At 43.2% G+C, this 15092-nt stretch overlaps 1 protein-coding gene across 1 annotated transcript in view; it reads left to right on the forward strand.

Annotated features, from left to right (window-relative positions):
- Positions 1–12340: 12340 nt before the first annotated feature.
- ASB18 (ankyrin repeat and SOCS box containing 18) overlaps positions 12341–15092 on the forward strand; it is a gene marked incomplete at both ends in the record, with an annotated part of 64511 nt that continues 61759 nt past the window's right edge. Inside the window, one exon of the mRNA XM_079710227.1 lies at positions 12341–12545. Coding sequence (XP_079566353.1) covers positions 12341–12545 — 205 coding nt within the window. The remainder of the gene's footprint in view (positions 12546–15092) is intronic.

Consider the following 15092-nt stretch of genomic DNA (forward strand, 5'->3'; position numbering starts at 1 on the left):
ACATAGAATTTTTGCAATTATATTTGTAATTGATATTGATCTAGCTTTGTTTGTTATTATTGCTATGATTGCTATTATGTTTATTATGTTTTATTTTGGCTTTTTGTGAATATTTCTTTGACTTTTTTTCTTTTACTTTTGTCGACAAAATTGATGTACTGTGGTTTTCTACTCCTTCCTTATTTTGTTTTTGTTTCTTTTTATTTTCCTGAAAAATCACCCATCCCATTAAGACTTTCAGACAAATTAAAACATATTTTCTTAAAGATTTAAAGTTCTATTCCTTATCTAGCTATAGCCTCTTTTCCCTTAAGGTTATGTATTTGTGCCTATTCTCTTGGCTTCTTACTGAACTTTTTTTTTTTTTTTTTTTTTTTTGTCTGCTTTGGGTCTTCGTTGCTGCTCGCGGGCTTTCTCTAGTTGCGGCGAGCAGGGGCTACTCTTTGTTGAGGTGTGTGGGCTTCTCACTGCAGTGGCTTCTCTTGTTGCGGAGCACAGGCTCTAAGCACGCAGGCTTCAGTAGTTGTGGCACGTGGGCTCTAGAGCACAGGCTCAGTAGTTGTGGTTCCTGGATTTAGTTGCTCCATGGCATGTGGGATCTTCCTGGACCAGGGCTTGAACCCATGTATCCTGCATTAGCAGGCAGATTCTTAACTACTGTGCCACCAGCGAAGCCCGGCTTTTTACTGATCTTGCTAGAGATTTTTTCATGTCTTTTTTCAAAATAATGTTGAATTTTTAAATCATCTTAACTATTTTTAAAAATTATTCATTTCATTATTTTCTAAATTTATTGTTTCTACCTTCTTGCTTTCTTGGTTTTATTTTTATATTACTTTCTCTGTGCTGAGATGAATGTTTAATTCCTTTATCTTCCTTCTTTCTTGTTTCATAACAGAAGCATTGAGGGCTATGAATTTTCTTCTGAGGATAACATTGGCCACCTCCCATAAAATTTGTTATGCAGTGCCTTCACTGTAATGCATTTGAAACAATTTCTTATCACTGATTTGATTTCTCCTATAACCTATGAGTTGTTCATAAAAAGTACTTTTGTTTGTTTTTAATATCCAAGTGCTTTGATGATTTTTTGCCTATCAAAGGCTATTGCTACATTTTCATTTTATTCACTTGCAGTCAGAGAACATAAATACATTTCATTGGAAATTTATTAATATTTTCTGTACGGCCTAGGATATGAACACATGTCCATGCAACACGGACATTTGAAAAGACTGTGTGTTTTTGATTTACATGCTACAAAGTGCAATATGTATCTGCTACATCTATGTATTTATCATATAATAGTGGGCGACACATCTATCCTGCCCAAGACACTGGGCAATTTCCCACTGATTTCTGTCCAGCTGTATCTTGGTCCATAAGTGCTTTTCTTCACACCATTATCCAACTGCAAGTCTCTTGCCCATTTTTCTACTGGGTTGCCTGCCTTTTTCTAATTTATTTGTAGGAGTTCTCTTTTCAGTGGGCTTGTGAGTACCCAGCCCACTAAGGGTGAGTTTACCACAAGTGACAAGTCACTGAGGGGAAGAGCAGAAGGACTGGACAATCTTGGGGACATCAAATATCATCCAAACCAGGGGCTTATTGGCTGACAGGCTGACCTTTGATACATGGGGTCTGGAAGGTGAGCTAAGGGACCCTCTTTCCCTGGGTCAGTCCCCATGGAGACTCCTGGGGTTAGCAGTGGAAGGTCTTGCTCATCATCTGTCTGGGGGATTCCTCCACCCGCCCTCCACCTACCCCAGATCAGGTCTTTTTTGGTTTCAAAGTTTGAAGAAGCTCTCAGCAAAAGCTCCTCAGAATATTTCTGTCTGGTTTCTGTTTCAGTTGCTTTTTTCTTTGAAACAGTCTGTTTTTATCTTTTTGTATTATGAAGTATAAGATATATACAGAGAACATCACACACACACACACACACACACACACACACACACACACAACTGCTCAATGAATCATCACTAATGCCCCTGTAACCACCAGTTCAAGAAGTAAAACACTACCTGAAATTTCCCAATTTCTCCCTCTTCTGAAAAGGCAATCACTATTTTGACTTTGTTCACTGTAATTTACTTTTGCCCATTTTTAAAATAAATAAATAAATTTATTTATTTATTTTTGGCTGCATTGGGTCTTTGTTGCTGTGCGGGCTTTCTCTAGTTGCAGTGAGCAGGGTCTACTCTTCGTTGCGGTGCGCGGGTTTCTCATTGCAGTGGCTTCTCTTATTGTAGTGGCTTCTCTTGTTGCAGAGCAGGGCTCTAGGCACACAGGCTTCAGTAGTTGTGGCACACGGGCTCAGTAGTTGTGGCTCACAGGGTCTAGAGCACAGGCTCAGTAGTTGTGGTGCACGGGCTTAGCTGCTCCATGGCACATAGAATCTTCCCGGATCAGGGCTCGAACCCATGTCCCCTGCATTGGCAGGCGGATTCTTAACCACTGCACCACCAGTGAAGTCCCTCACCCATTTTTTAATCTTTACATACATGATGTCATATGGAATTCACTCTTTTGTGTCGGGCAACTTTCATTTATTCAACACTATGTTTGTGAGAGTCAAGCACTGTTGCAGGCAACTGTAGTACATTCCCCTTCATCATTGTATCTTTTCCATCGTAGGAACACCATTTATTTATCCATTCTACTGTTAATAGACAATCGGATTGTTTCTCGTTTGAGGCATTAGGAACAATGCTGTTATGAACATTCCTGAACATGACTTTTAGTGGGAATGTGCACACATTTCTGTTGAGCATTTACCTGGGAGGGAGATATCTTTTCTTTTTCTTCTTTTTTTTTTTTTTTTTTTTTTTATGGTACATGGGCCTCTCACTGTTGTGGCCTCTCCCGTTGCGGAGCACAGGCTCCAGATGCGCAGGCTCAGCGGCCATGGCTCACGGGCCCAGCCGCTCTGCGGCATGTGGGATCTTCCCGGACCAGGGCACGAACTCGTGTCCCCTGCATCAGCAGGGGGACTCTCAACCACTGCACCACCAGGGAAGCCCCAGGAGATATTTTTGTAACTAGATGTGTTTGCCTTCAACTTGAGTAAATAATCTCAATTTTCCAAAATGGTTGTACCGGTTTATGCCCTAGTAGGTTTTGGAAATCTGCATTGCCCCAAATCATCAAAATGAAATTGTAGGCATTCTGGTGGCAGTGTAGTTGTATTTTAGTGGGGTTTTAATTTGTATTTTTTTTTTTTTTTTTTTTTTTTTTTGTGGTACGTGGGCCTCTCACTGTTGTGGTCTCTCCCATTGCAGAGCACAGGCTCCGGACGCGCAGGCTCAGTGGCCATGGCTCACGGGCCCAGCTGCTCCGCGGCATGTGGGATCTTCCCGGACCGGGGCACGAACCCGTATCCCCTGCATTGGCAGGCGGACTCTCAACCACTGCGCCACCAGGGAAGCCCTAATTTGTATTTCTTGGTTGGCTAATGAGAATAAGTCCCTTACATTTATGTATTGTTATTTGCATATCCTATTTTGTGAAGTATCCACTCAAGTCTCTTGCCCATTTTTCTACTTGGTAGTCTCCCTTTTTCTAATTGATTGGTAAGAATTCTTTATCTGAAGGTGAATACTTTGTCTGTTTTACATTTTGCAAATATCTTTCCCCATTTTTTCTCAAGAGATGATGTCTGTGAAATATTTTCTAAGTCCTTTCATGACTGAAGCTCTCGTTCTGATTCCCCACACATAAACATTAGATTGGCTGAGAATGGAGTTCTTGGGTTATAGTATATTTCTCCCCCTGCAAAAAACTTTGTGGGCGTTATTCTGTTGCTTTGTGCCACCTTATTATATAAAGAAAAGTGCTATCAATTAGGTAATGTGGCTTTCCTACAGTAAACTTATGAGAGCTGTTCCTTCATCCTTGAAATACCAAAATGTCATCAGAATATGTTCAGGTATGTTTCTATCTTTTCAAAGAATCTCTTGAAGGATATACTTTAAAGACAATTTTTAATTTTTAAGGGTGCTTAAAAGGAGTTTTGATTTGGAGAGAAGACATTCTTCAGCTCAGGAAACTTATCATAGCCCATTTTTATTATGGGCTACCATAATAAAATAGCATAGACAAGTTGGCTTAAAAAAAATTATTTCTCACAGTTTTGGAGGCTGGGAAGGCCAAGATCAAGGTGCTGACAAAGTAGGTTTCATTCTGAGGCTTCTGCTCTTGGCTTGTAGGCGGCCACCACCTCGCCATGTGCTCACATGGCCTTCCCCCTGTGTGCCCAGGGAGAGGAGTCTCTGGTGGTTTTTCTATAAGGACACCAGCTTTATCAGATCAGCCCCCCTCCCCACTTATGACCTCATTTAACCTAAGCCACCTGTTTAAAGGCTCCATCCCCACCAGAGTCACATAGCGGGTGAGGGCTTCAACATATAAATTTAGTGGGGGACACAATTCATTCCACAGAAGAACTTACCTTTATTATTTCCTTGTTTACATGTTATATTCTCTCTGCTCCTTTTTCTCCTAAGATATAAAGAATTTCCTGAATCTGTCCTCAATGTTACTTTTCTTTACGTGCATCTTTTTGTCCCTTTTATAATCTGAGTATGAGAAATTTTCTCTGTCCGGTCTTAAATCACTGATTTGATTTTCCGCAATCTCCAATCACTGTGTCAATTGCATTTTAAAACTTGAAGCAATGGTTCTCATCTCAGAGCAATCTTCCTTGATCTCCTGTCGTTCCTTTTCCATGGACATAATGTTCACCTAGATTCTCAGTGGCAACATAAATCAGAGATCTTCTCAAATTTTCTCTTGTTTCTTGCAGCAACTCTGGTTCATAAAGAGGCATTTGCTCTGATGACTCAAAATAATCCATCCTTCTGTGGTTCTGAATCAGAGTTCGTGTCGGTTTATCCTTGAGTGAGGAAGGAGAGAACGAGAGAGGGAAGAATGAGGTCTATGGCTGTCTTAAAAAGGTAGTTCAGGGCTTCCCTGGTGGTGCAGTGGTTGAGAGTCCGCCTGCCGATGCAGGGGACGCGGGTTCGTGCCCTGGTCCGGGAAGATCCCACATGCCGCGGAGCAGCTAGGCCCGTGAGCCATGGCCGCTGAGCCTGCGCATCCAGAGCCTGTGCTCGGCAACGGGAGAGGCCACAACAGTGAGAGGCCCGCGTACCGCAAAAAAAAAAAAAAAAAAAAAAAAAAAGGTAGTTCAGGTGGTGGATTAATTATGTATTACTTCATAACAAATTACCCCCAAAACCTAATGGCTTAAAGCAACAAGCACTTACAATTGTCCAGTTTCTGTGGATCAGGAATGCAGGCATGGCTCAGGTGGGTGGGTCTAACTCAAAGCCTCTCATGAGGTTGCAGTCATGTCAAGACTCAGCTAGGCTGGCAGTTCCACTGCCAGGCCCCTTCACTGACTGTTGGTAGCCTCAGAATATCCTCTTTCAAGTTCACTCACCTGGGTCCCTCCACGGTGCCGCCTCATCACATGGAAGCTGGCTTCCCCCAGGATGAGCAATTCAAAAGGGAGAGAAAGAGAGCATCCAGAACAGAAGCTGCAGTCTTTTTATAACCTAATCTCCAAAGTGACAATCCATCCCCTCTGCTGTATGATATCCATTAGAAGCAAGTCATCAAGTCCACACTCAAGGGGAGAGGATGACACAGGGTGTGAAGATCAGGGACAGGTCAGTAGGGCCATCTTCGAGGCTGCCCACCACAGTTGGGTAGATCATAGATTGTGTGAGTCTGAGGTCAAACATTTTTAGACCCAGACTAAGAGAAGAGACAGAATTTAACCTTACAGACATGGTACTTTTCTATAACAGGTTTGTGTAGATTTAGAGAGAATTAGCCACAGACATAGCCAGGAGCTTCACCACTGGGCAGAGTGTTTCTTTCCAGGTTTTCATTGGTCTTGTCGTCTTTTAATGTATAAGTCTCTGGAAGGGCTGGTGCGATGCTCCTTTCTGAAACGTGCATGACTGAAACTAGAGGCCATCGGGAGCAGAGTGTGACCTGAGATGCTGATGTTCTGGGAGTACCACGGGGCTCAGGGCTCTTCCCCAATCTGCTGAAGAGGCAAGATCGACCCCACACGCACCACAGGGCTCCTCTCCCACTTACCCACAGTGAACCCCTGGTGAGCTGGTCAGCCCTGACTCAGTCTTGCCTGCCTTACTTCTCCCAGGAATTCCCCAACACTTCTGTCATGGTGCACTCCATCCTTAAGTTCAACCAGACACATAGCTCTCCATTTTTCTCCCTTTCCTATATCTCCAAGATTATCTAAGATGGGAGGAGTTAAAACTTGAAAGCAGATTACAAACTGTGCTTCTGCATCCTTGAAGTTGTCAAGGTCAGACAAGGGGTATACAGTCTGCTTTGCTCTATCAGGTTGATTTTAACTTTTAACTCTCAGAAGGCAAACTTTCCACCTTACAACATTTTGCCTGATGGGTGCTGCACTGTCTCCCCCAGTCAATGGCAGAGATATCCATAATTAGCTGGATTACTCTTAAAAAGTCATGACCCTGGTGGTCTGGGCTCAGCACGGTGTCTTGATTAAGGGAACACCCTCCAGCAACCCCAGATGATTTCAAAGCAGTTGTCTTTCTTTCTTTATCCAATTCCCACATACGTCATAGCTGCTCCCAGGCCTTTTCTCCCAAAGTCCTCCAAATATTCCTGGTCCCTGCCTTAGCCCTTGTACCTTTTTTCTTCCCTCCCATGCCTTTCCCATCTTTTTTCACAAGACTGCTTCTGGAAAAAAGAGCAAAATAGAAAAGAAGGAAGAGGAAGAAACGGATGAAGAGAGTGAAGAATTGGACCCAGTGGGGGTTTGAACGAGAAGCATGGCCACACGGTTCTAATGAGCACAGTTAAACTGCTCGCATTTGCATCTTAGTTCTGCTACTTAGCAGCTGTGTGACCGCCAGGAGATTGCTTCACTAGTCAGTTTCCCCATCTGCCAAATAGTAGTAACGATAGCCCCTGCCTCGCAGGATTGTTGAGAGAAAGAGAGTTTACATGTGCAATATCTTTAAAAGAGGACCTATGTAATAAGTACCCAATATATAGTATATAGTATATATAGTATACAGTATACAGTATGTAGTATACTATATTCTCAGTACATCAAGAGTACCTGGCATATATGAGGGCTCGAAAAGTGTTTATTGGAGGGGAGGAATAAATTAGGAATTTGGGATCAGCAGATGCATTCTACTATATATAAAATAAACAACAGGGACCTACTGTATAGCATAGGGAACTATATGCAATATCTTGTAATAACCTATAATGGAAAAGAATCTGAAAAAGAATAGATATAGATACAGATGCAGATATAGATATGTATAACTGAATCACTGTGCTATACACCTGAAACATTGTAAGTCAACTAGACTTCAATAAAAAAGTAATAAAAATAAATAATTAAATTAAATTCTGCTTCAAAAATGTGTTTATTGAGTGAAACTCATTTGTTTGTTATTTTGTCTTTGATGGTTATACTAATGGAAAATGTCCACATCTCCAGCTGTATAACTTCATCCTTGTGTCATCATAAATCATGCCCCTAACAGGAAGAAAAAAAAAAACAGGCAAGAGTTGTAAAGGGCTTTTATCACATCTAGCTAGTGCCCACATGCCATCATGTTGTTTCGAGCCTTCAAGGACACAAAGGAAATGAAAGTGGCCCCTGTTTTCTGGGTGCATGAATTGCTGCCCATAAAGACCATGTAACAATGCCCCTTCACAAAGCAATTCCCCACAGCCCAGCAGGTTGATGGGTGAACCCTTCCCACCACACATATGTCTTGGTTGAAATTGTCAAGCCTGAAAAGCTATGAGGAACCCCTTAAAAAGGAATTTAGAAAAATCTTCCACCGAGTTGAAAAGCTTCTGACCCCAGGGAGACACATCTGTGTTGCTGAAGCTGGGAACTGGGAGAGCCAGACTGCGGGAACGGGAGAGAGGAGAGAACAGCCAGAGGTGGATGGAAACACCACAGCCAGGAAGGGAGCTCCAGGCCAGCCCCAAGCTGATAGGGTCCACAGCTGGGTTGGATGGTGAGGTTTGAGCCAAGAGCACTTGGGGGCTGACCTACAGGGAACCCGTGTGTTGAAGGAGCAGGTCTCCAGGACCTCAGGATCTAACAGGGGACTTTCAGGCTCCAAGAAGCAGCCAGTCTCAGAAGTGGACCCACTTCACAGCAGAATTATGCCGCAGTCACTTTGAGTTAACCTGGATATGCCCGGTGTTTGTCCCTGACTGAGGTCACAATGGGGTCTGCGTATCTGGGACTGACCATTTCTCCCAGACCATGACCCTCCATTGGCAACGGACTCACTGGTTTTCATCCTAACACGGGGCTGAGACTAAATTAGACCCACACTGTATTCACATATTCATCAGACATTGTTATCTTGCTGCAAAATAGTTCAAGACCAAGAGTATTGACAGAGAAAAAGTTCCAAGGCTGGTGGTCTCTGAAGGCGTGCTACCAGGCTCTGCACAGCTATACCAAACTCATTGGATGCCAACTGCATGATGCAGAAGAATTCTAACTAATGTTTATGCTTTTCTATGAGGATCTGTTACCAGTCCTCATCTAAACACATTTGTAAACATAACTCGATGTAAATCACATATAATATATCACTGAAAATCTGTGAATTATGTTACCCTCTGATGAGCATTTAAACATCCAAGCAGAACAATGAAGCGACCTTTATCTGATTCAGAGAAAGCCAGGATCCCTCTGCTATTGATTGCTTAAATATATTCTGCACCTTCAAGGACAGTCAGTGAAGGAGAAAGTCAAATACAAGATTTCCAAGAAGTTAAGGGGGAAATATTGATACTGTGTCCCTTCCTCCTCAAATGATTGTTCAGCCAGTGGGGGACTGAGGCAGTGTGGGCAGTAGGGGGTCCCATGAACTAATCAAAAAAGGAAAGACAAAGAAATAGAGATCAGAAGATTTCACGTTGAAATAAAGAAATTCGTGTTGCCTTAAATATAATTTGTTAGTTACATTTCAATTCCTAATTTATACATAGCAGGGTTGATAAAGAATTACATTATAACAAAATTAGCCAGAATAATTAGCATAGTATATGTGCTACTGATTAAACACCCAGCAGATAGCTTGGTAATTAAGATCAGTGAGTGCCATATTTTGAGGCTTTGTCATCTTATTATCTGCCTAACAAGTGCTTCATCTTTAGCTCCCTTCTGATTTGAAGTTTGATAGCAATCTCTAATAATTCTCAGTTTATATCTTTAAATTACCTTACCCAAATTCCGATCATTTTCCTGTGGTCACTACCCTCCCTCTCTTTGTATTGACACAAATGTGCTGGTGTCAAATTTCTTTCTAAATGTAAGGCATCTGATGCTACAAAGCATTTGTGCTTGGAAATTCAGGTTCAAAATCTCTTTCAAAACCCATCATTCTTTGGCTGAAAGAAAGAACCAGAGGCCAACCACACGCTCTGCAAGTTAGTCAATCGTCTGAATACAGATCTATAGAGTTCATACCTCCTTTCTAGGCAGAGCCCCATTGCCAGCAGTTCCAAGAATGTCTCCATTAGGGTCCAACAGCAGCCCCTCAAGTGGTCCTGGCTGCTTGCTCACGGATGACCCTAGCCCATGATGCCACTGCTCCATATTCGGGGGGTCTTGGGTCAGCTGCTGTCCTTGCAACACACAGTGAGATTTTGTCATGGAAGGCAAGAGTTCAACTACCAAAGAACAGAAAGCTTGGGGGCTGACTCACATTCTTTTCACAGGCAGAGCTATGTCTGCTGCCATCTTTTTAGACTGAAACCAGAATGTGTCCATGATTTTAAAGGCAGAGTGAACACACCTACATCAACCAGGAATACTTTTAGCTGCAAGTCACAGAAAACACATGAATAGTACTTAAGGAATAAAGACAAGAAGTCTGGCAGTTGGCGGCCTGGAGCTGGGGCAAAGGTTCAGAAATGTCATCAAGGAACCATCCGTCTCATCCCCTCTTTCTGTCCCACTCACCTGAGTATGTTGAGCCTTCATTTCATGTCCATCACCTCATGGCTGTAAGTTGGCTGCCACAGCTCCACACATTATGTCCATGTTCAAGGAAAGAAGAAAGGGAAAGGGAAAAAGTGCCAGCCACTACTTCCCCTTTCAATCAGGAGAGCAAAGAAATTCCAGATGCACCAGAGCAGACCATGCCTGCCCTCACTGGCCAGAACTGGGTTGCAAGGGAGGCTAATTCGTAGAGTAGCTAGCAAGGAGACTAGGGCGGAAGTTACTGACTTAGATAAACATGATTCATCACCAGGGGCCAGGCACATTGTCACAGCAAAGAAAACCCAGGGTCTCTTAGGTAAGAGGAAGGAGAACAAATATTAGGTAGTAACTTCAGGGCTGGCTCCTCAAAAGCAGATGCAGACATGTCGGGAAAAGCATCAGTGTATGGATCAGAAGCTGCAAAATCATGCAGAGGAGCTGAGAGGAGAGGGGTGTATTATTCAGGGTCCTCCAGAGAAACAGAATCAAGAGGATGTGTGTGCATATATATATTCTTAAAATAAAGGTATATATGATTTATTTTAAGAAATCAACTCATGCAGTTGTCACAACCAGCAAGTCCAAAACCTGCAGTGTAGGCCAGCAGGCTGGAGACCCAGGAAGAATTGCAGTTCTAGTTCAAAGGCCGTCTGCTGGCAGTATTCCATCTTGCTTGGGGACATCAGTCTTTGTTCTATGAAGGCCTTCCACTGATTGGATGAGGCCCACCCACATTATGGAGGGTCATCGGCTTTCCTCAAAGTCCACCAAATTAAACATCATCATCTCATTAAAAAAAAAAAAAAAAAAAAAACTTCACAGGAGCATCCAGAATATATTTGACCAAGTATCTGGGCAGTGTGGCCTAGCCAGATTCACACATAAAATTAACCATCACACAGGGAGACAAGACAAAGTAAGAAAGGGAAGAGGTAGCAAGACTGGGACACACGGTGAAGAGGGCTCTATAAAAGCTATGTGATATACATACATATATATGTATAACTGAATCACTTTGCTGTACACCAGAATATAACACAACACTATAAATCAACTATACTTCAATTTAAATTTTATTTTTAATTTTTCAAATTTTAAACTTTAAAAAAATAAAGCTATGTGAGGAAAGAGGAGAGATGTCATTGAAGGACACAAACTTGCAACCATCAGGTAAATAAGTCCTGGAGATCTAATGCACAGTATAGTGTCTACAGACAACAATATTGTATTATGAACATCAAACTTTCTAAGACACGAAGAAAACTTAATTATCCCCACCACAAAAAAAAGAAGTCATAATTCTGCAACATGATAGAGGTGTTAGCTAACAGTACAATGGCAATCATGTTACAATATATAAATGCATCAAATCAACATGATGTACACCTCAAACTTACACAGTGTTATATGTTCAATGTATTTCTATTTTAATATATGCAAAAATTAATGTTTAAGCTAAATGGCATAGCCTGGGCCCCTCAGGTCATTACAGCATACAGGCGCTGCTGGAGCAGCTGTGTTTTGTGCCCAGGTTCAGGTGGGGAGATACAGGACCACTAGAGACAGAGGTTATGGAATAAAAGTCCACTACCCCACAGGAATGCACAGAAACCAACATCAGTGCTTTGCACTTCCACGGGGCATGGAATTGGGTGCTTTAAGCCAAAGTTAGCAGTCTTAAGAAGAACAGAGGCTGCTGCTAATACTTCGGTTACTTTTTGGGTTCACTTATGTGATGCTTTTGTCTTCTCGAGACCAGCCAGTCCGTCCTGAATTTGGAAACCAAAGATTTCCCTGCATTCTCAATTTCAAGGCACGTCTAATTTATAGTCAACCAGACTCTCTTTTTAGATGAAGTGAAGGAGGAATACGTGGTGTAGAATGTTACAGTATGTTCCTTTCAACAGAACAGAGGTTGCAAGCCCAGGCTCCGTAAAAGGATTTTAAAGTTTCAGGACAGAGTCTCACTTTGATAAAAGAAGATGTTCATCAGCAGTATCGACAAGAGATTTTTTTTTAAAAAAACGCTGTCCCCTCGGCTTCTCCCACTCACAAACAGGTCTACTGCCCCCGTCTCTAGAATGATCCTTAAGTGAGGCCTTGGGGAGATTAATTCCCATCTCCCTGTGAGGAAGGGGGTGGGAAGGACAGCTGGCGGGCGGCCGTTCCCAGGGCTGTAAGTGGAGCCACGTTTCTTCTATTTATAGACACGCACACAGCCCTCTCCGCCCAGCTGCTGACTTTGGACTCAGTTAGGAAGAAGAGCAGTTTGGTCAACACACAGACGACATCACAATGTCCATCTCTGATTGCCTTCCCGATTACCCGGTCAACTCGGATTTCGTAAATAGATTGAAGTCAGCCCTGGAAGCCAGGGATGAGGCGAGAATGAGGGATTTGATCTGCACTGAAGTTCGGCACGTGGACGCCCTGATAGAACTGGCCAACGACGACTGGATGAAGGACCCCTCGGCCCAGCTGCCCCCCGGGGTGCTCCTAGGTAACTGCGATGAATCCGCTGCTTCCCCATCGTGTGCACGGGGTCGGGGTGGGGAACATTCGGGGGTGGAAGGGCAAATGGTTGAAAAAGACGAATGATACGTGCCCAGCTGCATGATTCTTATTTATATACATACGCACATGCTACATTTACTGTATATATACATGTACCTAGTATATATCTGTATATGTATACATAGTATATGTCATAGTATATATATATCATAGCATATACATATTTACTGCATTTACTATACAATACATAGTAAATATATATATATACACTATGTAAATATATACACAGTAAATATGTATATATATACTATGATATATAGATCTATACTATGATATATACTATGTGTCTATACACATACACACAGTATGTTACATAGGCAACAATTAAAGTACAATACAAAAAATTTAAAAAGAGAAAAATTAAACCGTGGCACCACCATCCCGACCCAGCACCTCTTTTCATTTCTCCACTTTTCTCCAAGCTAGTCTATTTGCATGTGTAAATTTCCTCTACTTATAACCGTGTGGTAGATAATAAGTTTGCGTTCTGTTCTGTTGAGTTAATACACCTAAAGTACTTTCTACATTGCTACATGTCTTCTTAATTTCAATCACCTATTGAGGTGATTAACGACAAAATACTTAAACCAAATGCTTACAAGAGGGGGCTATGTGTTTACATTTTTACTGCTATCAGTAATGCTATAATTAGTGTCTTTATTAGCATTCATATACTTTTTTCTTATACAGGGCTCTGTCCTTAGGATAAATTCTTAGGAGCTGTATTACTGGGACAAGGATAACAAATTTTCCAAATTGTTTTCTGAAAGGATTTCTATTCCTCCTGTAGTGAGTGTGTGTCACGTCACACCCTGAACATTATGGGTGGTTAATATTCATATTTAAATCTCCAATTTAGTAAGTGCGCCCTGGTCATTCTCCACTTCCTGCTCGCCCATCCTTTTATGTTTGTTTTTTAACATCTTTATTGGAATATAATTGCTTTACAATGGTGTGTTAGTTTCTGCTGTATAACAAAGTGAATCAGTTATGCATATACATATGTCCCCCTATCACCTCCCTCTTGCGTCTCCCTCCCACCCTCCCTAGCCCACCCCTCTAGGTGGTCACAAAGCACAGAGCTGATCTCCCTGTGCTATGCAGCTGCTTCCCACTAACTATCTATTTTACGTTTGGTAGTGTATATATGTCCATGCCACTCTCTCACTTTGTCACAGCTTACCCTTCCCCCCATCGTTTCTTTACTGCTCAGAACCAAGTCTTATCTGTAGGGTTTGGGTTTTCTCTGTAGACCTTTTTACGTGTGGGTCCTTGTCTAGTCAGGTCCTTGGGCAATATCTCCTCATTTCTTTATACCTTTCTGGTCATTTTGTAGGTCTCCTTCACATAACATGTATATAATCCCGTTGTCATATTTGCTGAAAATGATTTCCCTGACCAGAGCTTAACTTTTCATTGCATCGTGCTAATTCTAGTTTGTCAGATGTGCCCTCCACAACATTAGTCTTGACTCCTAAGGAATGTTCAGGGCTCCCCTCCCCCCACTAGACAGACTCCTTCCCAACACATGTGAGTGCATGCACACACGTGTTCCATTGCACACACAAGGCACAAACACACACGTGCACAAACACATGCTCACACATCCAGGAAGGACACCAAAAGGGAATGTGCCTGGGACATTGGTGCTGGCGAGTGGAGCTTTAATGTGATGACGGGACAGTTCAGGGACTGGGACTTCTAAGGGGGTGACCAGCCCTCTAGTCCCCCGTGATGTGGGTGCACGCCCGGCGCTGCCTCTCACTGGTGGTGTAAACAAGCTGCAGAAGGCTTTAGGGAGAAACCAGCTCCTGCTTCTTCTTTTCCTTGGTTTTCCTAATATCTGGGGCCCCCATCAGGGTGACGGCCCAGGAGGCATGAGCCCAGAGAGCACCACACCTCTCTTCAGACCTTAGCCCTGCCTGGATGGGCGGGGGTCCTCACCGAGACAGCACCTGGTACATGCAACAATCCAGGAGCCTGCCTTGGGGTGCAGAGGGGACTTTGAAATCCTAAACTGCGCTTTGGCCAGGAGTGTTGAACTCTACATTTTGCATGTGCACTCCAGACCCACCCTGCCCCCTGCCCCCTGCCCAGTGCCTGCCCATGAGGTGCTCTTACGAACCACGTCATCCTGGCCCATGCTTTCTGACCCCCACTGGGTGTAGCTAACGCAAGGTGCTGCAAGGAGCGGGGAGGGGAGGGTATTTGCTCTGGGGACCCCTTCCTGTCAGATCATCGCTGTGATTTGGCTTCACCATTGGGCTGAAGGCTCAGCTCCTGGGTGGCACCTCCTACCTCCCTCCTTGCCCCTTCAGACACAGGGAGGGGGGCTCCCATGGTGGTCCTGGGGACCCCAGCTGGCTCCCCTAACCCTGCCTGCCTTTGCTACGCCCTGGAGTTGCGCCGTCTGCTTTCTGCTGGGATTCTGACTGGAGCAAGTGCCCACTCATCACAGCCCCTTTTACAAACC

The sequence above is a fragment of the Hyperoodon ampullatus genome, assembly GCF_949752795.1.
Source record: "Hyperoodon ampullatus genome assembly, chromosome: 8".
NCBI classification, from domain to species: domain Eukaryota; kingdom Metazoa; phylum Chordata; class Mammalia; order Artiodactyla; family Ziphiidae; genus Hyperoodon; species Hyperoodon ampullatus.